We start from the raw sequence: 25625 nt of genomic DNA, 5'->3' as shown, positions 1-25625 counted from the left end.
TGACTTTTAAGAAATTTAAATGAACTTGATGATAATGAAAGAACATAAGAATGAAGGGGTGTAGGAAGGCACCTAGACATTCATATATAATGTATAATTGTATAACATAATATAAAATAAAACATGTGTCTTATTATGTTTACTGAATTTATTTATTTAAATTAATAAAAGATAAATCCATACTCGAAAAAAATCATGAATTAAAAAAGAAATACAAATAAAATTGTCTGAATAAAATTGTGCCATAAAGAATATTACATAAAGTCAAACATGTCTACAATATAATTTAAAACTATTTTTCTTCTCTCTCATCGTCTCGGGTTTTACACCTTCCCTTTCAAAATTAAATGTCATATTAGTTTGTATGTTCTTTTAATTACTATTTATTTATTTTTAATAATTTTTAAAAAAATTTTAGTTGATTTTTTTCTCAGTTTCACCTTTCTCCATTGTTTCCATTGTTTTATTCAATTTTAATTTCTTTTGTACGATGTTATTTTGGTATCATGACCAAGCCATGAATTTAACATATTGATTTAGGTTTTTTTTTATTCTTTCTAAAATTATTTTTTTTAGTTAGTCTTATTGTGTTTAATTTGTTAATAATTAAACTTATTTTTTTATTTATTTTTCTCTTTAAGATTATCTTATTCTCATTGAAATTTTGCTTTGTTAAGAAAAAATCATTCAAATATTAATTTAAGAATATTTAGAGTGTACTTTTTAAAAAATATTGACATATTTAATTTTTTATTAGTAATTATTGTTTGCAATTTTTTATAATTATATTATTAAATTATTCAAACTTATTAAACTCAATTCAAATCAATGAACCAGATCCCAAATCTTTCTAGCACTTCTAAAAACATAATTATCATACAAGTGTATTTTTTTATATTTAAAAAAAAAATAAACCAGTTCGTAGCATACTGCTGGCCACTTATACGTTGATTAACCATGCAGCATATTGCAGCAGCATGTTTAATGTTCAAAAGAAAAAAAATAACCTGACATATTTACGTGGACTCGAAACTGAAACACAGTAAATATTGCGTTGGATAAAGTAGAAGTCCATAAAAAGTTCGACAACATGCAAGGACGCAATTCTATTGGGCAAACAGTCTACTCTGAGGAGAACTATTTCATCATTACATGCCCCACACTACCAGAACCTTTCTATCCGCGTGAAGCCGTCACCCGAGCCAAGCAAAATGGGCTCTTGGCATCAACACCAGCGTCATCTTCAGCAAAATTAGCAATCAATTTCGCAACCCATTTGGGATTATCCACATGAGGGAGATGGCCGGAGTCATATACTTCTCGAATAATTGCATTAGATAGTTCAGAGTGCAATTTCTGCATTAAATTCGGTGAAGACATTAGGAAGAAAACCCTACCTAATAGCCTTGACGTAGGTAAACTTACAGTAGTGAACTAGCATTAAGGGCTGGTAAGAATAATAGATTTAGACGCAGGGCAAAGTAAGTTTTACGAACAAGGACAACAATGTTTCCAAGTAGATAGAACAGTGATGACAACTTCTAAAAGAAAAATAGATATGATTAGGATATTACCACTATAAGCTTGTAGCTCACAATCTGATCTTTCTCACCACATATGATAAGGGTTTTGTGCTTTACCTGTTTAATAACAACAATACATGCAGAAATGTGGTATTAACAGTATGCATCATCTAATAACTTCATATATATATATATATATATATATATATGTCTGTTAAGACTTTGACCGCAGCTGAGTTCTATCCTCCACACTGTTTAAAGCATGACCGATCGATGGAGTTTATTATATTATATCCTCAATGGAATGAAGATGAGTAATTCTATTCGATGAAGTGATTCATTGTTGAAGCTTGAGTTTATGCTTCTTTAGCAAGAAAATAGTTTAAATGTTTTAACTCCCAGAATTCGCACCAACACATAATCTCTCTCTCTCTATTCTTCTTCTTCTTTTTTTCTTTTTTTTTTTTTTGATTATCGTGGGTGTCCGGGCCAGCTTGCGCGCACCTCGACTAATCCCACGGGCCCTGAAGTTAACGACCATGTAAGCCTCCAGTGGCCATCATATGAGCAGCCATAGGGTTTGAACCTGAGATCTAAGAGGGAGCAAACCCCTTAGTCCCAAGTTTTTACCACTAGGCCACCACCTAGATGGTTCTCTCTATTCTTTCTATATCATGAAGTTGCAGTAGCATACTAACATGTATTTCATGAAAGTTAATTCATCACGAACTATATACATGGATTGATTCACTAGGTCATCATCATCAACTAAGAGTAACTTCACTAAAATATATACAACAAATTGATATAGATGCTATCTTTTCTTATCATTTCAGCATGAAAATCAATATGGTACCTGTTTTATCTGGGAAATAACATTATAGCCCCCACTTAACATGAAACTGACAGTTGCGTCTTTCCACCATGGTAGCAAACAATGTAATCGGCCAACCTAAATCACGACAAGAGAAGAAAATAGGCATTAAGTTACACCTTAAACAAAACTAGGCAAGACCTACAACTTGGACTAAAAACATTCAACTGCATATACTCTAATTCTCGTTGGTTTTGAAAAGAAAACAAGTCTCGTCAAAAGAAAATATCAGGGAAGAAAAAAAATATTAAAGTGAGAGAGGCAGATTTTTTTCTGAAAAAGAACGAGCACACTTACATTAGTCCAGTCCAGGATTGTAAGAAATGGAATGTTATTGAAGGCCAACATATTTGCATAAAGACGTAATGGGAGGCTCTTTAACAAAGAAACCTGATCCAAAAAAGATAAGGAAAAAAAAAAAGAGAGCAAAAGGTTAGACACTTGATCAGTTAAAATGAATGTTATAAAGTAGTATATTACAGAAGGGTAAAACTTTAGACGTACCCCAGCATAGGCTACCGATTCTGGTAACTTTGCAAGATGTCCCGTGCCTTCAGCATACACACTTGGGTTGATCAAAACCAGCTTCTCAACCTATCAAATATGGAGATCATGTATATAAACCAAAAAAATCATGACTGAAGTAGATACTAATTAACCAGAAACTAGAATAAGAGCAAAACCATAGACTTGTAAGAACATTTTGACCTACAATTAGTCATCTTAAAATTTTCAGACGATTTTATTCTTGGACTTGGACAGGTTAGTTTGCCGCTGCTGATTGGTAATGTTTTTCTTCTACTAACCCCACACCACCATCATGCACCTCACAAGTTAAAGCACTATGATCTTATCTCTTCAACTTAGGGCAATGGGAAAAACTGAAATTGTTTCTTTTAAATTCAATGTTCAGGCTCAATCATACAGGTCTAAAACTCTAATGATAGGAAAAACTTGTCTAGACCTCTTGTTTCAACATAAACCTGTCAAGTGAATTTTTCCACAAATCAAAATTTTGTTGGATTCTTCTCCGATCATATTTTTCCAAGGACTTCAACTGATTTCAGATTTTGATTTGAGTTGCAAGCATGATCATCATTAAAGAGATTCACATTTGATACATTGACATGAACATAAGACTGCATATTGCAATGTAGAGGAGTTGAAGGGAAGCGAGTAATTGATAAGATAACTTACAGCTTCTGGATAATGGACTGTAAAATCAATTGCAACAGAGGCGCCAAGACTAGGTCCAACTAATATCATTGGCCGTCTGATGTGAGACTTCCAAAGCTGGTATTTAAATGAGAAAAACATCAATTAGTTTCTGAGCTCATGGTCTTAAATTCAACTACACACACATTATAACAAACATTGACTCGCATTGTTCAAGCCATGCAAAGACATTAATAATCAACTCATATTTACAAGAAAAGGAGAATTAGTGGAAAATGAAAGCATTTACAGCACAGAATATGATGTAGCCAAAGCGACTGAAACAGCTCTTCCAAGTTTTGAGAGCCAAAGAATTCAAGAACAAACCTGATAAAGGTGATGACGCTTGGATGCCATGTCACATGGTGGACGAGTTTCTATAACATATATCAACAATGATCACAATAAAGAAAATGTTGAGAGAAATTAAGAAACGGAAAGTGTAGAATTCAATACAGTTTACACATGAGAGTTGAGTTGGTTAGACTTAACCTAAATCAGAGAAGCCCCACCCTAGAACATCAATAGCCCAGGCTTCCAAACCAGCCTCCTCGAGTAAGGGAAGTGTGCATCTCCATTCCAAACAAGAACTATATATATGTCATGCAACATAGTAAACCAACGTTAGCGTTGATACACACACACACAGTTGCACACGCACAGGTAACAGCAGGAAAAAACTAAAATAATTGTTGTGATCATTCTATGATAACTTGCATGAGAATCAAACCTGTCAAAGCAATGCAGAAGAACCACTGGGGTGGTCTTATTCCTTTGTCTGATGAGTGGTTTAACACAACTACTCATGATACAACTTTTAGAATATCCAATCTGCAATTATGACAAACAATAAGCCTAGGATGAGAGGGGCTACTCAAAATTCACAATATTTATTAATCGTGGCCTAAAGCAAATGGGATTTTTGTACGGTTAGAAACATTGTTAAGTGCTCCAAAATGATTGCTCAAATCTTGACCAGTATACGGTTTAACTAACCCAAGGCTTTTTTACTTTTTCAATCACATGAGGTTTTGCCCCTGCCTAGTTCTTTGTGTATTTTGGAATTTTTTTATTAAAAAAAAAAAGGTAAGCAACTTACTAATAACACAACCAGTGTTCTTTTTAACATTTTCATGATGGCATACTTAAGAGGCAACAAACTGATTTAAACCCATGGTGCCTAAGCTCGAAATAAGGTGGAAGCTAGCTACCTTCTCTATTATCTTCATATTCATACCTTCTCCTTGTCATGATGACACTTAGTTCATTTTTCAAGCATTCATGGGTAACAAGCCAAGTTTTATGTTATACTCTGCTTGTTTATTCCCCTGCTTGTTCATAGCATTTACTATCTTCAGAGCTTTATGTTCTATTGACCAACATCTAACTCAACGGCTGAGGATAGACTAATATTGAGAAAATCATATTTTTTTAGACCCGGCCCGGTCCAAGGCCCGGGTTCCGTGTTTTAACCAGGTCGCCCAGGTCAAATTTTTTTTAACATCAAATCGACGTTGTTTTAGTGTAAAAAAAAATCAACGGGTTGCAACCTGGTTTTTTACCAGGTTGACCTGCCGGGTCACACCGGGTTTTTTCTTTCCTTGTTTTTTCTTCAACCCGGCCCGGTTCCAGCCCCGGGTCGACCAGGTTCCAAGTCAGCCAGGTCCCAGGTCAACCCGCCAGGCCAGGTTTTAAAACTATGGAGAAAATTTATTTGAGGGAATTTCTTTTAATAAAAATATATGTGGTACAACTATATTATTTTAATTTTATTGTACCTATGTTTTTAATGTCTGGTGCTTTCAATATGCTAATATTATTTTAGGGATATGTATTTTATTATTTTATTATGCATGTTGGCAATCAAGAATTGAATTTGAATTTTAGGTGAGGATGCCAAAAAATAATCTTGTAAGTACAATATTATAGGTAGGGGTGAGCATTCAAATTTTTCATTTCTAGTAATTACATAATTTTCTTTTTCTCTGATCCGGACTTTTTTTCTTTTAGCCAATCACGAAATTCTAGTAACTCAAATTTTTTAACAATTATTTTTTTAATCTATTTTCTAAGAAAAAAAACACAATTAACTAACAGAAGTGAAGCTCAAGGAAAGAATTCAATTGTCAAAATTAAATCTAAGGAAATTTAATTTTAAAAATTAAAACGGAACTCGACTCACCCTGTCAAACATGCGATCTAAATCATAATAATAAAATAACTTCAAAGAAAGCAAATAAAATACAAAGCATAATTCCTAACTAATACAATATTAAAGAATAAAAATTAAAAAAAAACAAATTTAAAATCTAAAAATAAATGATAACCCCCTTTGCAATTTTACTGAGAGAGGCACAGAAATAAGGTGATGAGAGAGAGAGAGTGCGAGTGAGAGAGAGAGAGAGAGAGATTAGGCCACTAGAGTCGAACTGAAGCTTCAACGTGTGCACGGGTCCCATCTTGAAAAGATCATCTCACCCAGAACAATCAAATAATACCTAGGAAAGCTATCTATGGAGGTCGGTGGCCGCTACATGCGCCTCCCAAGTGAAACGGCCCTCCTCACGCCAGCCTTTTTTTTTTTTTCATTTAATTCAATCCCTAAACACTTGTTTTAGTTTCAAATTCAACACCTAAAGCTTAAATGGTTCAAAATCAATGAAATCGAAATTAATTCTTTCAAGCCAAGTATCAGCTGTTCACCAAATTGTTTCTTTGACACTACAAGAACCCCGAGTCAATTAAAACAAATTACCGAGTCCCATCTTAAATTAATGCAATTTGAGAGTATAAAATTAAAAAAAAATAAAAAACATAAATAAAAAGAAACTGTGACGCTAATACATTTCACAATAATTTGATCATGACTGTGTCTACAGTGAAACCCCCGACAGTTTCAAGTTCTTTGTAATTTACAAAACTATCCCAAAAATATGAATAACGCATGCCGAGGGTTAACATTGTGGGACAGACATCTTGTTCTAGAAAAACTAACAAGTCATTTTCTCCATCTTCGTGTCTCAAAAAAGATCTCCAGCCTCTACTAAAACAGATCCATGGTGCCTAGGCACGGAATCAAGTGTCAGCCATAGACATGTATTGTAATGTGGGAAGCAAGGCTCTGCACGAATACATTTTTCAGCCTCTGGACATTTTTCAGCTAAGCCCTAAATACATGGGAAGCAAGGCTCTGCACGAATAGTAGTTACTGTGGAATGCCATTAAAGATTCAAGAAGCGGCATCGTCACCAACACAAATATGTTAAATGAAATCCATGGTGGTCGTCAATCCTAGGAATGAAATATGGTACGAATAAAACTGATTCTTATGTACATGTAGTACCAATAAGTGTGTAATAAATTTACACAACCAGCGCAAAGAAATTCGAATGGTGAATGCCCGATGGTGGACCATGAGGTGGTTGCTATGTTGTCCTAGGTTTCATTACTAGTCAACATCAATAGAAATATATTACTGTCGAACAAAGTTTGTTTTTTTTTTAAAAAAAGAAAGAAATATAATCTATGATTAAATATCGAGTGAGAATATTTACATAAGAATTGAAACAAAAAAAATATTAATAAAAAGATTGCAGAAGGTAAAACTGAGTCTGTGAGACATTTCTCAGATCCTCGAATATAAGTATTTTTTTTTCTTTTACCGACTAGAGCAGGCCATGGATGGTGAATCAAACCCAGGAAGGGACCGACAAACAAGTTCCAAGAGAGGGTGTCTCTTTAAACAACCAGCAGACCCCTTTTCAGATACGAAAGGGGGAAAAACAATGGCTGTTTGTGATCTCTAGGCATTTCCTCAAGAACAGAATCTTTTCACTGCTCCAGTCAATAATGCTATTTCCTTACACAAATATATTCCAGTGGGAAGAATTTCAGGCAGCTTTAGTAACGTTATTAAATTCTCAAAGAAAGGAAAAATTAATGAAACTAAAATATAAGGATTTGATTTTATAGATCGAAAACAATATCTTTAATTTCCACCAAAAATCTTCACGAGAAAAAGAAAAATAATGCGAAATTAATATCAACGGAATAAACGCAACACATGATACTATATTATATTACATTTATTTAGTCACAAAAAGCAGATAATCCCTTGGCTACTACGCCAATCATAGAAATGATAATAACGTATTAACATTAATAATAAACATAAATAGGCTACAGATTAAACAAGAGGGAGTGGAGTAGAATAAATAAATTATGATGATCATGACTAACCTGCACTGGTAACCTCTCTATTCTTTTAGCCAAAGATCTGGCAAATGGGTCTTTGATTTTCTCTACCTCTTTTGGAAGAAATGAAGGAAACCCGGCATCACCAGCTCCATCAACATCAAAAACTTTATGCTTGCTAGCCTTTAAACTCGCACATTTTTTGGTCATATTGCCTCCCAATAATGGTAGAGACAGAAGCTTAAGAGACATGGTCATGCTTGAAAGCTCAAGGAAACAGAAGTTATTTCTTCCAACTTCCGATGGAAATAGCTAGACAAGGAAAGGGGAGGGACTAGCAGAGAGAGAGAGAGAGAGGCGGGCTTAGCCCTGGCCTGATTGCACTGAGTAGTTGAGACGTGTCCACCACCTACAGGAAAGAAAGCTAACGTGTTGTCTCTTCTGGCTGAAAGCATTAAACTAATTTTATATATAGCGAAACTAGACTACTCTAAAGTTTTGCTGCAGTACTGTGTCCCTTGTCTTTGTCCATTAAGTTTTTTCGTTGCTTTCACGCTGTATTTATTGCAAAGGAAACTTGAAATGAGGAAGCCTTTTTTTTTTTTCCCCAACATGCTAATATATTTTCTAAAATAATAGCGGAAATAACTTTTTATACTAAAATATATATTAATAATATTTTTTTATTTTAAAAAAATTATTTTTATAACAACACATTAAAATAATTTAAAACATATAAATTATATTAAATTTTAACAAAAAAAATTTAAATTTTTCAAAAACATAGTTTACACCACATTTCCAAATAATTTATAAATAAAAAATTTTAATTGTATTAAAAAAAAATAATTTAGTATTTGATATGCTAAATAACACTTGTTTAACTTTCTCCACTTGGTTTTTTCATGAATCATGACTAATCATCTTGTAGTAAAATAGTATGACTAAATAAATATAAACTTATATTTAACTAAAATTTTATTTTTATTATTCAATACAAATTGATTTTTAATGAAAATAATTTTTTATTATTAGAAGAAAGGACAAAAATAACTTCAATATTATAAAACTAGTTAGGAAAGATGATTTTTTACCAAGGAAATGATAAATATTTTTTTTTTGAAGGTATTATAGTCTCATTACTTAAATTACAGGTTTAACAGGTTAGCCTGTGTTGATTTGGGTTGTTTTTTTTTATTTCATCATTTAATATTAGATTTGTTGAAAATTGAGCCCGATAGTATTGTTTTTTTTCTTTCTAGGGGTTATCTCGATCGCATGACTCGAGTTGTGGATTTGACAACTTTGTTAACTCGAGTTTTTTGTTCTTTTTTAATTTAATTTAATTTTTAATTTCATCATTCAAAACTAAGTTAATTAAGAATTCACTTTCATGATTTATTTTAACTTGTTTTCTATAAGATTTTCAAGGTTTCATGATCCGAGGTGTAGATTTAACAAGTTAACTTAAATTAATCTAATATATCATCATATCAATATTTTAAAAAATATCATCCAATAGACATTATATTTTGAGTTTATAATTATTATTTTTTATTAGAAAACATGTTAGCAAAATTTAGTTATGTATAAAAAAATTAATCCAACCTACAGCGAGCAAGAGTAAATGAACTAGCAAAAACTTAATGCTTTTGAAACTAAAGCTAAGCTTTGAGTAAAAAAAAATGGAAATTAAGTCTGAAGTGTTCAAAATAGATTTGATATGTATTTATCCTTTTTAAAAAAATTGTTTCCAGGTATATTAGTATATACATGTACATATATTCATACAAAAATGCATTATAGGAACTAGCCTTACTAAAAGGGAGATGTTCATACTCTATTATTTTTATTATTTTCTTTCACATTAAGGACAATGCAAAATTTAAGCTTAACCTTTGAATGATTCGTTTGATTTCATATACATAGGAACTTTTTTAAATTTAAGCTTAACCTTTGAATGATTTCAGTGTATTTGGTATTGTTGTAATTTTTATAGTTGTGGTTTGAAAAAAATTATTTTATGAAAAACATTTTTAATTAAAGTTGGTTTGGTATTTATATATGTTTGATTAAAATTGTGGTTGAAATTGAGGTTGAACAAAAATAATTTAATGTGTTTGGTTAATAATGCTTTTCAAATTGAGGTTATATATATATTGATGATTTTTAATTTAAATATTGTAGATTTAATTACTGTTATTACATCATGAAATAAATAATACTTTATATGAAATATTTTTTATTATTTCATTAAACTATCTACAATTTCATCACGTATGAAATACATCCGACAATGACTACAGTTTCCTTGGTTTCTTAAGCGCACAACAATATCGGATAAAATATCATCAGGAACAAAATTGGGATTGCGATCAAATTCTGCAAACGTTATGTCATCAGGCGATTTCTGTCTAATTTATGCAGTATCATTGAATAATGTTAAACACTAAATTTTCGAATAAAACACAATTAAAAATAAAAAATAAAATAAAATAAATTTTTTTTATTTTACTGGGTTGGACCCGGTTCAATGCATTTAGCTTTGAACCGGACTTAGTCTGACTGGAATAATAAACACATTCTCCACCATTCACATGAACAATAAACAGTGGAGTGCTCCACTATTCATTCACATGAATAGTGAAGACACAGTCTCTATTGTTCATTTACATGAATAGTGAATAGTGGAAAATAATTTACTCTTCACGATAGAAAAAGCACCTTGGAGTTGCTTTCAATAACACCACATTTTAAACGCAAATAATAATAGGATTTATAAACAATAAATAGTGTTTTATTCATTACCAAACAATTATTTCTTGTGGTTTGTTTTAAAAACAGAAGTTTTATACACGTGGAAACTTTTTTAAATTTACAGTCCGGTAAAGGGGATGGTTTTAAAAATATTAAGGCATTTTTATACAAAACAAGGGTTTTTTTTGTAAAATATATTTTTTTAAATATAGAGGTTTTTTAATTCAGAATCTTAACCTTTGAATGATTTGTGTGATTTTATAATATTTAAAGAGGTTATTATAATTTTTACTTGTCAGTGAATTACTAAAATGTTGCTTTTTATAGTTTCTATAATTTAAACATATCTAATAAATAATGAGGAAACAGTCATTCATTTAATTTACACATTCCCTCTTGACTAAAAAGTAAATTCTAACAATTTTTTAATAAAAAAAAGATGGTATTATTCTTGCTCAATGATATATTAATTTCTTATGATAAATAAAAAATAAAAAGAGGTGAAAACCCAACATCTTTTTGTTATACTGAGCTTTTACTACTTCCATGAGAGTAGGTGAGTTCAGAGTTTAAAAGACACCGCACCTGCTGCAGCAGAAGATGACGGCGGCTCCCCTGCTCCTGCAAAGAAGACGTGTCCAACTATTCCATCCCCATGAAAGGTGACTTTCTTTTATGTCTTTAATCGCTGTTTTTTTTCATTAGATGGACCCGAGACGAGACAGGCATTGATTGGAATTAGATTTTGGTCAATTTTAACTACTGACAAAAGATTTGGAGGCTCTTTTTTTTTTCAATATAAATATAATTCTCTCTGTGTGTGTCCATATATGTAAAATAAACTAAAAGATATATAAATAATAATTCAACTAATTAAAATAAAATTAAAGTTAAATCTTAAAATTTGTTGAAAAAATTAAAGTTCAACTTCGAATGAATGATTCTTTGTATTTTTGATGAATTAGAATGTATATTATATAATACGATATGGATATTTAATTTTTTATTCATTTATAATCCCATCAAAAGTAATCTTGGAGGTCTTACCAGAACAGTAGATAAAAGTTAAAATTGCAATGGCCTTTCCTTGGATGAAAAGCCCCAAAGAAAGAACCCAAACCTCCCACAAACAACGAACTGAGGATAGTTTAGGGAGGTGACGGTTGTGTGATAATAATTATTTAAAAAAGTATTTTTTATATGATTAAAATAATTTAAAAATATTAAAAAATTAATTAAAAAAAATAAAAAAAATTCAATTTGTTTTTTTAAAAAACCCTATTAAAACAAAAACAAGCAGCTTTTTAGTAAATTGCACGTACGTCCATTCACAGCGCCCAACTAGCATACGAAAACCTATGTTCTCTAGATATCCGAGAAGCCAAAGCCCACGCCCTATGAACTGAGGAGTATAATTGATGAGCCGCGTAGGGACGTAAGCCACTGATGCCTGACATAGAAAGAGGCTGAAGATGAAGCACCTAAACCCAGGAATTGAACGAAAAAGGTGCCAAACTGAAGCCAAACAAAGACATTGAAACTGTTAACAAAGAAAAAACAGGGTTGATCAAACCCATTCAAGCCGCATAAGAAAGCTGACCAAGCCTACCCAAGCCGAATAAGCAAGCCAACCCAAACATGGAAGAAACCCACCCAAAGAAAACAGCCTTTAGATTCAGCCCACAAAGAACTCAGCCACAACTACGGCTGAATATTTTTGGTTTGATCCAGTCCGATTTTAAATAAAAAAACAACCAAATCGATTTTTTTTAGTTTTTAAACTGAATTGAAAATCGGTTCAAACCGATTAATTTCGATTCGGTTCGGTTTTTTCCCTTCCAAACCGGTTCAAACCAAAATTATTATGTTCGAGCTAATTTCATATTCAATCCACTCCTTCTCCAAGGAATGTTACAAGGCCTACTAGTTGCAAACAAATAGAAAGCAATTCTCAACATCATGCATGCACCCAAATCTCATCCTATTGAGGTCACTAAAGATTTGATTGAGTGCATGATTACTGGATTCAACTAGAAGCATTTTCAAAAGCAATTACCACACATCATTGTAGGGAAAGAATTAAACAGAAGCGTAAGCAGGTCTTGGCCAACAGATGAACCTACTAAAACTATCAAGCATCACAAAGTCACAACATTTGGGTCAAGAACATGTAGATATGAGAGATGAAAGACAGAGATAGAGAGCATGGAAGAGAAGAAGATAAATTTGACTTTGAGAGATGAGAGACAGATAGTAGGGAGAGAGGGCGGCTGAAGGAGCATGGAGCTTAAGCGAAGGAGCATGGAGCAGGAGCTTAACAACTAACAAGTAACAATCGTGGGCTTAGCATGAAGAAAAATTAGAGATGAGAGATGCAAAGGGAGATGCAGAGAGCAAAGAAATGGGGGACATGCAGAGAGCAAACTTTTTTGTGAGGGGGGGTTGAATGTTACTTTAGGTTTAGGGTTAGGAAACATTCTATTTATGCTTGCTTTTTTTTAAGTGTTGGCCTGGTTGAACTAGTTCGGTTCAATCGATTTCAGACTTTGAAAACCGAAACCGAACCAAACCGGAATTTTTTTGTGATTTTTTAATCGGTTAATTTGGCTTTTTTTTCGGTTCGGTTTTTTCGGTTATTTTTTTTGATTTTTTCAGTTTAATTGGTTTATCGGTTTTTTTTCTCACTCCTAACCACAACTAAACCAACCATCTGAAGCCAATGCAAGTGTAAAAATAAAGAATGAGAAGCAATGTCACGCCAAGCTGCCTTTAACCCACCTGCAATCACTCTCCCTTAAAAAAAAGTCACCAACCCCAGCTATTAAGAAGCCTAATCTTATCCGAAGCTCACCAGCAAGCACGTCAAGAAAGCGAGGCCGGGGGCCAGCCAAAAACAATTTCAATGTAAAAAACAAATTATGTTAGCGTGAGGCAAATGTTTCTAAAAAAACAAATTCAAGACTTTATAGTTGATTCAATTAGGTTTTATAAGCTCTAATAATTTAATGTATCAATATAAAATTTTAATGATAATAAATAAATTAATAAAAAATCGACAATGAAAAAAAGTAAAAAAACCTTAACATGAGTTTATCCGGGTTAACATATCAAATATATGACTAAGTCATGATTTATGAGTAACTCTATTAAAAGTAAACTAAATAAATCTATGAAGTTCAATTATAAAACAACTCAATGTTAAAGGGAGAAACTAAAAAAATAATTAATTATAAAAAAACAACAACAAAAACTAAAGTCAAACCGGGTTAATTCGTTAACGCAACGACCATGGACATAAGATTGAGATAACCCAATAGAAAGAAAAAAAGAAAAAAAATCATGAAGACTAATTTTCAATTAATCAAATGATGAAGGATGAAATTGAAAAAATAAACTAATTTTAAAAAAAATCTAATGTTGAAGGATCTTATTTGTTAAAGAAGAAAAAAATTAAATAAGAAAGTGATAACCCCATAGAAAGCAATATGAAAAAATTTTAAAACTCAATTTCTAGCAATTAAATTGTTATAGAACAAAATTGAACAAAAAAAATATAATTCAAAAAAGGTTAAAACAAAATCGACCCGAGCCCACCTAAGTTAACATGCAAAATCTACAATATGATCATGATACCGAGGTAACACCATCGAAAGTAAATAGAATAAAATTATGAAACTTAATTATCAAACAACCTAATGTTGAAGGGTGAAATTAAAAATAAAATATTTTAAAAAATATTTGAAAAAAAACCCAAGTCAATATTAGGTTAACTCACTAATCCCACAATCATGGACATAAGATTAAGATAATCATATTGGAAAAAAAGTGAAAAGAAAAATCAACTAGTGTCAACCTTTAAAACCTATGACCCTAACAATAAGCTCGGGACTAACTACATAAAAGGAAACCCTAAAATATAATAAAGCAAAATTCTTAATAAACAAAATATTAAGGGATGAAATTGAAAAAAAAGGATCCAATAAAAAAGGATCTAAAACAAAACAAATAGCAATAAAAATAAATTAAAATCAAATGTTGAGTAATGGAATTGAAAAAAAAATTCAATTAAGAGAATGATGAAAAAAAAACAAAAACCAAAAGAATGAGGATTAAATTTGATATAAAAATTAAATGAAACTAAATTATGAACAAGGAAATTGAAGACACAATATATATATATATATATATATATATATATATATATATATAAACAAAACAAATAGCAATCATAAAAATAAGAATCAAATTGGATATAAAAAACAAATGATAGGACACCTTTATATTTTGGCATGCCAATGCAAAACCTGAGGAGAATAAAGAAAAAAAAGAAGGGAAAGAAAAAAAGTTCACCAGAACCCAACTATTGTGCCGTTGTGTACATGTGCCTCACCACCAGGAAGAACATGTCAAAAAGCTTTCAACATCACCATTTAAGGAAGCATTTTTTCAACATCACCATTTAAGGAAGCATTTTGTCGTCTTATGATGCCTCATGTGTCGTCCAAAGATGAAAAAGGCACTTAAAATGCTAGCGAGTGTGTTGTACGCATGAGTCACTTTTTGTTTTTAAATTATATTTTATATTTATTAAAATATAATTTCAATAAATATTTAATAATTTTCTCGACGAGATGCTAGACCCAACATCGACTGAACCCAAGAAAATTCTTTTATATTTTTACTATTGCTCATCTTCTATTATCTATTTTCCACAAAGACCATCACTAAACAATCTTCTCAATTGATAATGTAATTATTTTAGCATATCTTTTTAAGACTTAAAAGAGTCTATAACAAGGTAGGCCTGATGATATGTCAGACCCAAAACAATTGGGTTTGGTGATTAGCTGAACCCAAAGAAACATGAACTCAAGTTAAACCAAAAAAATAGGTCTGGCGAGATGCTGAACCCAACATACTTAGGTTCAGTTGTTAGCTGAACCCAAAGAAACATGAGCCTGGTGAGATGGTGGACCCAACATGCTTAGGTTCAGTTGTTAGCTGAACCCAAGGAAACATGAGCCTAGTGAGATGCCAGACCCAACATGCTTAGGTTCAGTCATTAGCTAAACCCAAGGTAACATGATGCACATGCCTTTTAACTTAGGTCAGGTTATATCTCATGTTTTGAGTATTCAAGATTAAGGAATCTTGCTTCTAAAATGATTATATAAATCATTCATGAATGAGGTAATGATTTATCTACACTTATAGATGTACAAAAGGTCTTTTAAGAGACCTACCATACTTATTATCTCATTAATCACATGTAAGTGATAGTTGTCCCTCATTAATGTCATTGAAAGCAAGGGACATTTCAGTCATTCCCTTCTTTGAAAACGACAAGGTTAGGGAGTATAAACACCCTTAAACCTTCCAAGTAAAAGGTTCCGAACCTTTTTTTTAGTTTTTAAGAGCTTATATATATATATATATATATATATATATATTTTAGAGTATTAATCATCTTAGAATATAAAAACAAACATAACTTATTCTTGGAATTTAAGGCTCTTTTAAATTATTTATTGTCTTTCCCGTAAAGTTACTAACTTTATCATCGGAATGTCTTTAAATCCCCCGATTGGAACTATTTTTGTAAGTACTTAGGGCTTTGCTATTAATTTGTGTTATGATGTCGTGGTTATACAAATTAATTACCCTAACTTAAATAAAACAAGATAATATAGAGCAAATAAGGGGTCGATCTCACGAGAAAGGTCTGGTTCAACTTTTTATGCTAAATGATATGAAATTGAAGGGGTTTTGAGGTTATCTAGGTTATACTATGATAAAAATAATAAAAAAATCAAGCTAAATAAAATAAATCCAAAACTTATCAAGAGAGAAAACATTGGTCTCAAGTAAACATCCACATATGGAAATTAAATATGATAATTGAAACGATACGTCAATTTATATTCAATTTTTTTTATATTAGTTAGTTAATCGATCTGCAATGTAACTAACCCTAATCATTAAACAACTACAGTGTCCGCACTAGTAATTTAATTCAATGGCAGCCTTAAAAACTAAATAAGTTGATAAATCTAGATAACATAACTATCTGCAGTCTATGTTTGATTTGATCGAATGTTTTATGTAAAATTAATAACATAGATCCACCACAATTATTAAACTTAGTTGCTTCACAAGTTTAAATATCACAACTTTGGTCTTGATAGCAAACTTAATAATAGATTAGTTAGAATAATAACTTAGAGTCCGCTCTAACAATCAAACTAAACAATCATTAAAAATAAACATGAGAAAACAAACATACTCATTGTATAAACTAAAAAGAAAAGGTAAAATAGATTTCATAGTTCTTGAAATCTGAAGGTTTCTATATCCTCGCAACTAAGAAAAAGAACTTAGCCTTGTATGTTGACATGATCAAAGAGTTGATGTCTTATCCCAAGTGCAGGAGTGTCAAAGTAAAAAATAACCTGGCAAGACCAGGGTAAATCCATAGGGAGGTCAACTCTCTATATATATATAATGTAACAAAGAGTTAAAGAGATATTTGAGATGTGAGATTAATGTGAGGATTAAACAATAATAAAAATAGATGTCAAGGTTAGAGGATCCATTAATGGTATTAGAAATAAGTATAGTATAAACTCTTTTTATTACTCAACTGGAAACCACACACAAAGGAGATTTTAATCAGATGATTTATCATTAATAGTTAATTATAAATTTTTAACATGATCATATTAATTATCTTATTTTAGTAACATCATAATTTTAAATATTGTCAGGAATTCATGATGCTAACTTATGTTAACAACAAATCAAGTTCCTCTCATAACAACGATGTCGGCCGAAGACTATGAAGAATCAAGCATTTATTGTACCAAGTGTTATACAACACAAATCTAGATTAACCATTTAACAAGCAAGGTATTAAGAATTGATAAGATAAAAAGATAAGACATATTAATAACAAACTTTCTTGGATATAAACATTGAAGTCCATGTTGAGTTTATATTATACATATTCTAACACCATTAATGAAACTTTTTTACCTTGACATAATTAATTTAGCTAGACATAATGAAGAAGAAGAACATAAATAAATAAGATAAGAACATAATTATGATATAAGTTAACTAAGAGTAGTAAAGGAAATGAAAAGCATAAACAAGAGATTAATGAAAATATAACATGAAATAAAACTTGAACATTACAAAGAGAGAGCAAGCAAGAAAATGATCTTGATCTGAAAATTAAGATGCCTAAATGAATGGAAAATGCCTCTTTTTATAAGCTAAAATTCAGAACTATTCATTTGGTAATTGATTATTGATGTAGTGGTTAACTATTGATTTAGTGGACTTGGTGGACAGTAGCACTCAAGCATTTTGGATGGATGAAATGATATTGATGCAATCAGAATTTGGCAAAGTGTTCTTCATGAAAGTTGTTGGAAATTATCTCCTCTTTCCACCCATAAAACTTCAGAGCATTTAGATCATTACAAATTGAGATATGACTAAAAGACTGAGTAGTGCTTCTTGTGGACGTGGTGGATAGCCCTCAAGCTCTTGTCTGTATGAAATGTCATTGCTAACATCAGAACTTGAGCAAGTGATCCGCATGAAAGTTGTTGGAAATTATCTTATCTTTCCACCCACCAAATGTGACGTCATTTTGCCTTCTACAACTCCAGTTATGGGTAAAATGTTAAGCAGTGTTTGGGTTGGATTGTATGATAGATTTTGACTTCTCTTTTGTGGCCAAGTTTTGAATTTGAAAACAGCAGATTTAGGTCTTCCACTCTCATGAAAATTGTAGGCCTATTTCTTAGTTTTCTAGCCATATAAACCAAACTTAAATCCAAGATCTACAGCTCTAGATATGACTCAATGACTGAACAGTGTTCCAATTTGAATTGAATCAGCATCTCTTTTCTAAGCTTAGCTTTTTCTTTGTCCTTTCACTTTCAATAGTTAATCACATTAATCAATCATTTAAATTGTGAAATATTCCTGCATTTAAAATGAGCATTTACCATAAATTAAAGCTATCTTATATTATCAGACTTACTATTATAAAATATGCTCTAGTTAAGGAGTTATTGATACTTCAAGTGCAAAATAATGATTTAAAACCTTGATAAAAATATACTTTTAAGTACTAATCACATGTCTATCGAAAAACTAATGAAAAGAAAAGATTAATACATGATTTCAGGTATAGGAGGAAAGTGTGGAGTTTTTCTTCTCTTTCTGGCTGCCCCTCCCTTCCTTTCTCTCTTTCTTTTTATTTGATAGGAAACTCTAATCCCTAGTTTCCTACAAAATAGTCATTTTCTAAGTAGACAATTTACATTTAAGTAGTGCAATAACTACTTTCCTAAAAAAAAGAAAATAGTCTTGTATAAAATTTTCAAGTTTTGACTTTGGACTTAAAGAAGTTAAATTACCCAAATAAAGACTTGGATGTCGGTTTGGATGCTTGAAAAGTAAATTGAACTTGTTTTTTTCACAAAACTTGTATGCCAGTAGAATTTATGAGTCATCTTAGAAAACTCATATATCTCTCATATGAGCTCCTTTTCTACTGAAACTTAGTAGGATGATATATCTTCGAGTCAGGCATCCAACAAAATTAAGTTTGCATCAAATGGACTTCTTTAACTCAAGATATTCAAGTCGGAATTATCAAAAGTCTACTTTTTTTTTTTGGTAAGTTGACGTATGTATTAAAAGAAGAAGATACAAACATTATAAGGGGCATACCCCAGATTTACAATGATAACAGAAACATAAAACAACAGATGGCTACAGGCTAGCCACCGACCATAAAACTGAAACCTCACTAGATTCTTTAGGGAAACCAATACAACCAGCTAACTAACAAATTAAGAATCTATGGTATTCACCCTCCAAGCTCGTTGGATCCTTTTGTTTTCATTTGTTGGTACGACATTCCTCATCAAATCAAGCTTATCACGAATGATACATTCGATTTGATTAAAGACCAAATTCGAAGTTCTAGACATTCCAGCAAAGATCCTTGCATTCCGTTCTTGCCATACATGATACACTGTAGCTGCAAAACTCAGTTTACGAGAAAAATTGACGAAACTCTTGCCATGTCAAGAGATAGTGGCCCATCGAATCCATTCATCCCAGCCTTTTGTCATTCTTGGAATGTCGCATCTGTCACAAAGATCAAAAGTCTACACTAATAAAATGCGAGATATGTCTTTGAAGGCTGCGATTTTCATGCTTTTTTTTCCCTTGCCATATATGTATAGAAATGTATGGATGTTATCTTTCTAATACCACTAGAATCACTTCATTTTGATCTCTAAAGCTCAAGCTCTGCACAAAACATCGATTGAAGATCAAATCCGTCAATGTTCGACACAGGCTGTAACATAGTCTGAATTATCTTCAATTTACTTATTTTTGAATCTTACATTCAAAAGTGCCTTCAAAATATAAAATAAAGAATATCAAGGCATTTTATATATACAACATAGGCAAAATACTAGGCAAATGTAAGTAAAACTATCAAATAATATGGTTGCATTAATTTGATGTTTCCTGGGCTCAAAAGAAAAAAAACTATTTACTTGAATAACTTGATTAACCACTACCTACAATATTACTTATAGTTTGTTGCATCATCACAACCAATTGACATTAATCTCTATCTCTCTGTGTTTACAATTATGTTGTTGCTCAGAAAGTAGAGTCACTGGTTATACCACTTTTTTTTTTCTTACCTTGAAACACCTTATACCATAAACAAAATAACAAATGTGAAGTCATGAGAGTACATGGACTGCAAATGTAAAAGGTAGACATGATACGAGGACGAAAGATAACAATTCAATCAAGTAAATGCTGAGCAGTCAGTCAATGTTCATAGAATAATAGTTTCCTTTCCAATTATTCCCACCAAATAATCTTTGTTGAAAACATGATTCAAACTGATTAATGCACAATTACAAACCATTCCATTTGCTGCAATTACACAACCAAACTCTTTCTTCCTACTAATTTTGTTTCAATGGTCAACTAAAAATGAGACATCCTTTTGTCTACATTCCACCAATAACAACAGCATGTTTCACTAAAATACAGGAGGGTTTTTCTTTTCAAGACTTGGGAAGGGGCTGCCCTTTCAAAAATGATTTGAATAGCTGAAGGGCTGCTCTTGGCTTGAAAAGTGGCACTTCATGACCAGCCCCTCTCACTGTTGCAAATGTCAGCCCTTCATATACCTCTGTCCACCCTCCCACCTTCACAAAACCACATCCAATAATTTATCACTCATTATAACAGCTTTAATTAGTTTGAAAATCAGGTCGTTAATATCTTGACCATGATATGAACTAAGTACTGATTAAAGCTCAGCAGCTAAAAAGAAGGACATTGTTTGTTTGTATCTATCGTGATGAAGCCTTAATCAGAATCCTATGTTAGGCACCGATAGCTATGCTAAAGTGGGCGAATCAAGAACAGAAGAAAACAATAATCAAGTGGTGACAAGGTTTGGTAAGCTGGATTGCTCTGACTTTCTGTTCTACGCTCAAATTGTTGAACACATTCAATAAGGACTAATTCTGGTAGGTTTCCCTAGCGGGCAATATAAGCCTATTATTAGAACATTCTATCAATTCCATACCAATATAAACAAAGAAGATGGATAGAATGCTGACCTGCTTCTTAACATACCAAGGATGCCATGGAATTTTTGTCGCTAATTTAAGTTGAGCTAGGGAGTATCTAGTAGCTGTAACTGGCACAACTGAGTCGACGTCGCCACTGCAATAGTTCAATGGAAAAGAGAAGGTTATTCTCAGTTAAACATTACATTTGAACAATAATGTTGTGGGATCATTATAGTAGCCAAGGAAAATAGCTCACCTGAATACCCAAATCCTCAATCCACTAGCAAGCATTTCTCGGTAAATTGGGAGAACCGAAACATCCGTGTCGTTCCAGTTACGATTTAGTACTTCACTGTATAAACAAAAACATCAATTTAGTTCATCAGGAAAATGTATGACTCCCTTCGATTGTTTTTTGCACACTGACAGTATACATGCCTAGTGTTCTGGTAATTCACCTGCAAGCTGTCCACTTGTAAGGAGTTTTGGTCACATTGGCATGGAGTGCTTTCTGCACATCTGGTCTATTGTAATAAATCTCAGCATATTTTTCAGTACAGGGATCATAGCCAGACAATGGCCTGACAACCTGATAGTTACAGAAAAATAGAAGGTATCAATCCTAAGGATATAGCATATGGATTTTGACAAAACTTACTCAGAATTGATAGTCCTATTACTATTGCTAGTATTACTTTGGGTATAGGAACTCGAATTACACATACCTTGTAGGGATGGTGAGGCAATCGAATACTCTGATGAGTAGAGGTGCTACCATCAGAGTTGTTACAAGGGGGTGCATAAATGTTGTACTGATCAATGTTTCCAAATTCTTGATCCATGGCATAACTATACAATGATTCACATTCGACTGATTCCTTCTGCCTTCGAAAATCGCACGTGTTGATGAGCTGCCGATATGTTTTATCAGAGATCATCGCATGGCTCCACCAGTACGTCACTGTTCCAAGGTTATCATAATAGTTGTCCGTAACTGCATTCCCAACCTGGATACCATTTCATATCGATTTATTGATTGCAGGAATGCAATGCACAGGGAAAGAAAGTATACTTAGTCATTAGCTTTTCTTTTATAGAATTGATATCCCTACACATTCAGGCATTGCATGTCATAATGTCTGATGAATAAAACCCTTTACGAAAAACAAAATTTGATCAGTCCATGATCTGTCTAGTTGTGATTGTGTAGAACACCCAAGTGAGAATAAAGCAATGCAAATGAAGCTATTAGGGAGTTCCACTATGTGGATAAAAAGTTACCATGAATCCTTTAAGATTTATTGGATGCTTGGACCTTTTGTTGTACATCATAATTTCTCTAGCCAGCTGAGGAACATAGTGGCCTGCATAACTCTCTCCAGTAAGATATACTTCTCGGTGCTTGTATCGTGGGAATCGATTCATCCATCCAACCAGAAATTCCAACGAGTCCTCGGCTGAATCATGATGAAAAAATCACAGTAAAATACAATTGAAAACATACTTCTCAATGGCTAATAAGATTTCCTCCAGATATTCCTAAAGTGAAGAGTGTCGAATGGTTAGCAAAAATGGCTTGCAACAGGTTTCAATTATGCACTACCAGAGTAATTACGTTCAGATATTGACGCGAACACTACAAATTACAGACAATCCAAAGACATAGTAGTCCCTGAAATGGTTAAAAATCCTATATCAAACTTCCTCTGCCGTTTAACAAATGCACTAAATGTGGACCAAAGGTCCACTATATCCAGCAATATGCAATTATAGATTGGGACATATCCTGACAAGTATCGATGCTACCATTGATAAACACTAGGACCTGCGGTATCATCATTATAATGTAGTGGCGCTGCCTGGTCTTTCAAATTATGGCCGACAAAATAACCTATATGCGCACTTTCTTTCTTCAACAACTAACAAACTTAGCGATAATTTATCAAACTATGACTCTACCAGTGCGAATATCGCCAGTATCAAGCAAATCAGAGGACCGATTGCTGTAAGAGAAGCCAACACCAGCAGGAGTTTCCAGGAACAAGAGGTTGGCCACAGAGTTCCATGAGAACTTGTTAAGGTACAATCCTGAGGCAGTCTTGTTGATTCTAAACGGCCCTATTTCCTCAGAAGCACCATATGCCACAGAAGAGCAACCAGGACCTGCTTGTTTACAAGTAAAAGGTAATGAAATCAAGACCATAATTTAAATGAGATGGGCCCCAAAAAAGATACCAGAATATATGGTTTTGCTAGAAATGGTGAAAAGTAGTGCCAATAAATTCGACTCCACATCTTCTATGTGCCTCAACATGCAAAGTTTCTCTGAGACTCGACCCAATAGACAGAGTGATGTAAATATTTCATTTCAGAGAAAGATATGTGACGCGAAGTTGACTAGTTGAGTGTATGAACTGTAGCGAGGGTAAAATTTAAGCTAATGAGTGGGGTTCAGCAAGAGAAGAAAAAATGGGTGACGCTATAATTTGCTGGTTTAGTAATGCATTGATGGTACACCTACACAAGCGGACAACGATGGCTATGAGATCGTAATTGCTGTAACCTAATAATGAGGCCTCTTTTTGGTTGCTTTCAAGCATTTATCTTTCTGATCACTCCATGCAGGAGACTCAGAGAGTTCGTGTATTTAGACATGTAATTGTTTATTTTTTGTATTCTTGCGTTATGATTTTTCTTTCTTTTATTATTATTTTTTCTTTAGCTTTTTCAAGGTATCAATTTTTTTTCTGCTTTCTCATCGGTGGTTAATAAAGGGGAGAAAGAGCTTAGGCATCCCATCATTTATGAGTAGTTGGGTCATCATTTTTAGCCATTGGTGGGCCACGTTTGCCCTTCATGTGGGCACTGGCCACTCCCTCTTTTCTTTTCTTCCTAGTTTTTTCTCCAGCAAATTAACTAGAGAAAAGCAAATGAGTTAAACTTCCATGCCTCTTTACTGTTTCTTTGGAGGAGTTTCGAGTTCCAAAGAACAAAACAGGTGTTCAAGAATTGCAAGTACGAAGTAAATAGCAACTTCAAAAGATAACTAGTACTCTGTACTCCTAGAAGAATCTAAAATCTTCATCATTCATTGTCATGTCGGCAACAAAGAAAAGTTTTCTGTTTCTGGACTTAAAGATGAGAAACAAAGACAATATTAATTCTTGTACCAAATACAAGAGAATGCACGTTGACAGCAAGAACCACTAAAGTGTTTTTTGAGCATGAATGAGCATGGATCACTAGTGACCAATACAACAGTAACAGAAAATAAAACTAGTGATGCATAGAGACATATGTAGAGAGAAGGAGAGAGCAGAAGGGGTCTGACCTCCATTGAGCCAAACAACCAAGGGTTTAGAAGAGGGGTCATGGACAGCCTCAGTGAGCCAGTAGAAGAGAGCTCTACCAACAACTTTGTTAACAGTAACATAGCCAGAGAATTGTTGAAAAGAGACCTTAGGCTGGCCAGGAAGTGAAGATATCCTGTCTGCTTCTTCTTCTACTTCATTTACTGCATGGTGATGGCTAGCACTAGAAAAAACAACCAAAAGCAAAACAAGGACCATGAAAACAAAGATCTGTTTTGCAGCCATGACCATGGCCTTAATTAGTGGAAAGAAGGAGCAGAACTGAAGAAAATAAATGGGCTTGTCACTTCCTAGTAGTGTGTATGGGGTGTGTAATTAAATAGGAGAGAGGCAAGGCAGGGGACGGAAGGGAAGGGAAGGGAAGTCATGATCTTGAATGTCATCGGTCATCACTCAATAACACCACATTTTAGCCATTTGGACACCCATAATATTTGCTACAATTTGAAAAGACAACACTAGCCTCACAACATTTCATAGATATTGATTTTGGTCAAAGTTTCAAAGTTCAAAGATAAAGAAAATGGCTTGATTTTTTTTTTTTAAGAGGGGTGTCACAATTTAAAAAAAATTAATAAATATTATGTCATTATTCATTGAAACAGTAAACTCTTCTCAAAAGAACTAAGAAGCTTGCAATTAGGGGTGACATCGTCATTTGCAAGGGATTTATTCGGCATTATAAAATTAATTGGAAACAAATTGATTCACACGGATTTTTTTAGCAAAATAAAATGATTTTATTACTCTTAAAAGAAATAAAGATATACAGCTTTTGTCCAGTGACTTTTTTATCTTTTCAATATTATTTGCACAGTAAAATTACAATGATATCCTTAAAAGCAAAAAAAAAAACATTAAATTTGCACAAATAAGCTTTTCTATCTTTCTGTTTTTTTAGAAAAGTAAAGTAACAAAATTGCCCTTAAATGAAAAAATACCAAACTCTATCATTCGTGACAGCGTTGGAAGCGGTGTGTCGTTCTATTCATGATGGTGAGGGGCATTCTCAAGATGGAGGTACGGTTGGGCTTCAATGAACCATTTTTCTTTTCCT

The 25625-nt window shown here is 32.7% G+C and overlaps 2 protein-coding genes across 4 annotated transcripts; both read right to left on the bottom strand.

The window, feature by feature from the left end:
* Positions 1–1033: 1033 nt before the first annotated feature.
* On the bottom strand, positions 1034–8306 carry LOC133699045 (alpha/beta hydrolase domain-containing protein VTE7). Its single transcript, XM_062122172.1, has 10 exons — positions 7852–8306; positions 4343–4443; positions 4105–4202; positions 3940–3989; positions 3595–3690; positions 2902–2991; positions 2695–2787; positions 2380–2475; positions 1575–1640; positions 1034–1356 (listed from the first exon to the last, which is right to left on the bottom strand). The coding sequence occupies exons 1-10, from the start codon at positions 8062–8064 to the stop codon at positions 1177–1179; spliced, it is 1083 nt and encodes a 360-aa protein (XP_061978156.1). The 5' UTR covers positions 8065–8306; the 3' UTR covers positions 1034–1176.
* A 10879-nt stretch (positions 8307–19185) lies between these two features.
* Positions 19186–24952, bottom strand: LOC133698833 (serine carboxypeptidase-like 25). 3 transcript variants are annotated; one of them, XM_062121920.1, is made up of 8 exons: positions 24529–24952; positions 23157–23360; positions 22479–22654; positions 21923–22204; positions 21656–21786; positions 21454–21549; positions 21246–21351; positions 19186–19734 (listed from the first exon to the last, which is right to left on the bottom strand). In XM_062121920.1, exons 1-8 carry the CDS (start codon positions 24797–24799, stop codon positions 19699–19701), a joined length of 1302 nt encoding a protein of 433 aa, XP_061977904.1. In that variant the 5' UTR covers positions 24800–24952; the 3' UTR covers positions 19186–19698. The 3 variants fall into 3 exon arrangements, with proteins under 3 accessions (XP_061977904.1, XP_061977903.1, XP_061977905.1); XM_062121919.1 differs by lacking the exon at positions 19186–19734 and adding an exon at positions 20444–20825; XM_062121921.1 differs by lacking the exons at positions 19186–19734; positions 23157–23360 and adding an exon at positions 20444–20825.
* Positions 24953–25625: the final 673 nt, after the last annotated feature.

This window comes from Populus nigra, chromosome 7, assembly GCF_951802175.1.
Source record: "Populus nigra chromosome 7, ddPopNigr1.1, whole genome shotgun sequence".
In the NCBI taxonomy this organism is placed as follows: domain Eukaryota; kingdom Viridiplantae; phylum Streptophyta; class Magnoliopsida; order Malpighiales; family Salicaceae; genus Populus; species Populus nigra.
This window is presented reverse-complemented; position numbering and strand designations above follow the sequence as displayed.

Excerpts from the sequence above, each read along its gene's own strand:
- LOC133699045 (XM_062122172.1), bottom strand. The coding sequence starts at position 8,064 with ATGACCATGTCTCTTAAGCTTCTGTCTCTACCATTATTGGGAGGCAAT. Across the intron at positions 3,990-4,104 it reads GTGGGGCTTCTCTGATTTAG|AAACTCGTCCACCATGTGAC; the intron begins GTTAAGTCTAAC and ends TATATGTTATAG. Across the intron at positions 2,788-2,901 it reads AATCGGTAGCCTATGCTGGG|GTTTCTTTGTTAAAGAGCCT; the intron begins GTACGTCTAAAG and ends TTTTTGGATCAG.
- LOC133698833 (XM_062121919.1), bottom strand. The coding sequence starts at position 24,799 with ATGGTCATGGCTGCAAAACAGATCTTTGTTTTCATGGTCCTTGTTTTG. Across the intron at positions 23,361-24,528 it reads GGTTGTTTGGCTCAATGGAG|GTCCTGGTTGCTCTTCTGTG; the intron begins GTCAGACCCCTT and ends GTAAACAAGCAG. Across the intron at positions 21,550-21,655 it reads TACAAGTGGACAGCTTGCAG|TGAAGTACTAAATCGTAACT; the intron begins GTGAATTACCAG and ends TTGTTTATACAG.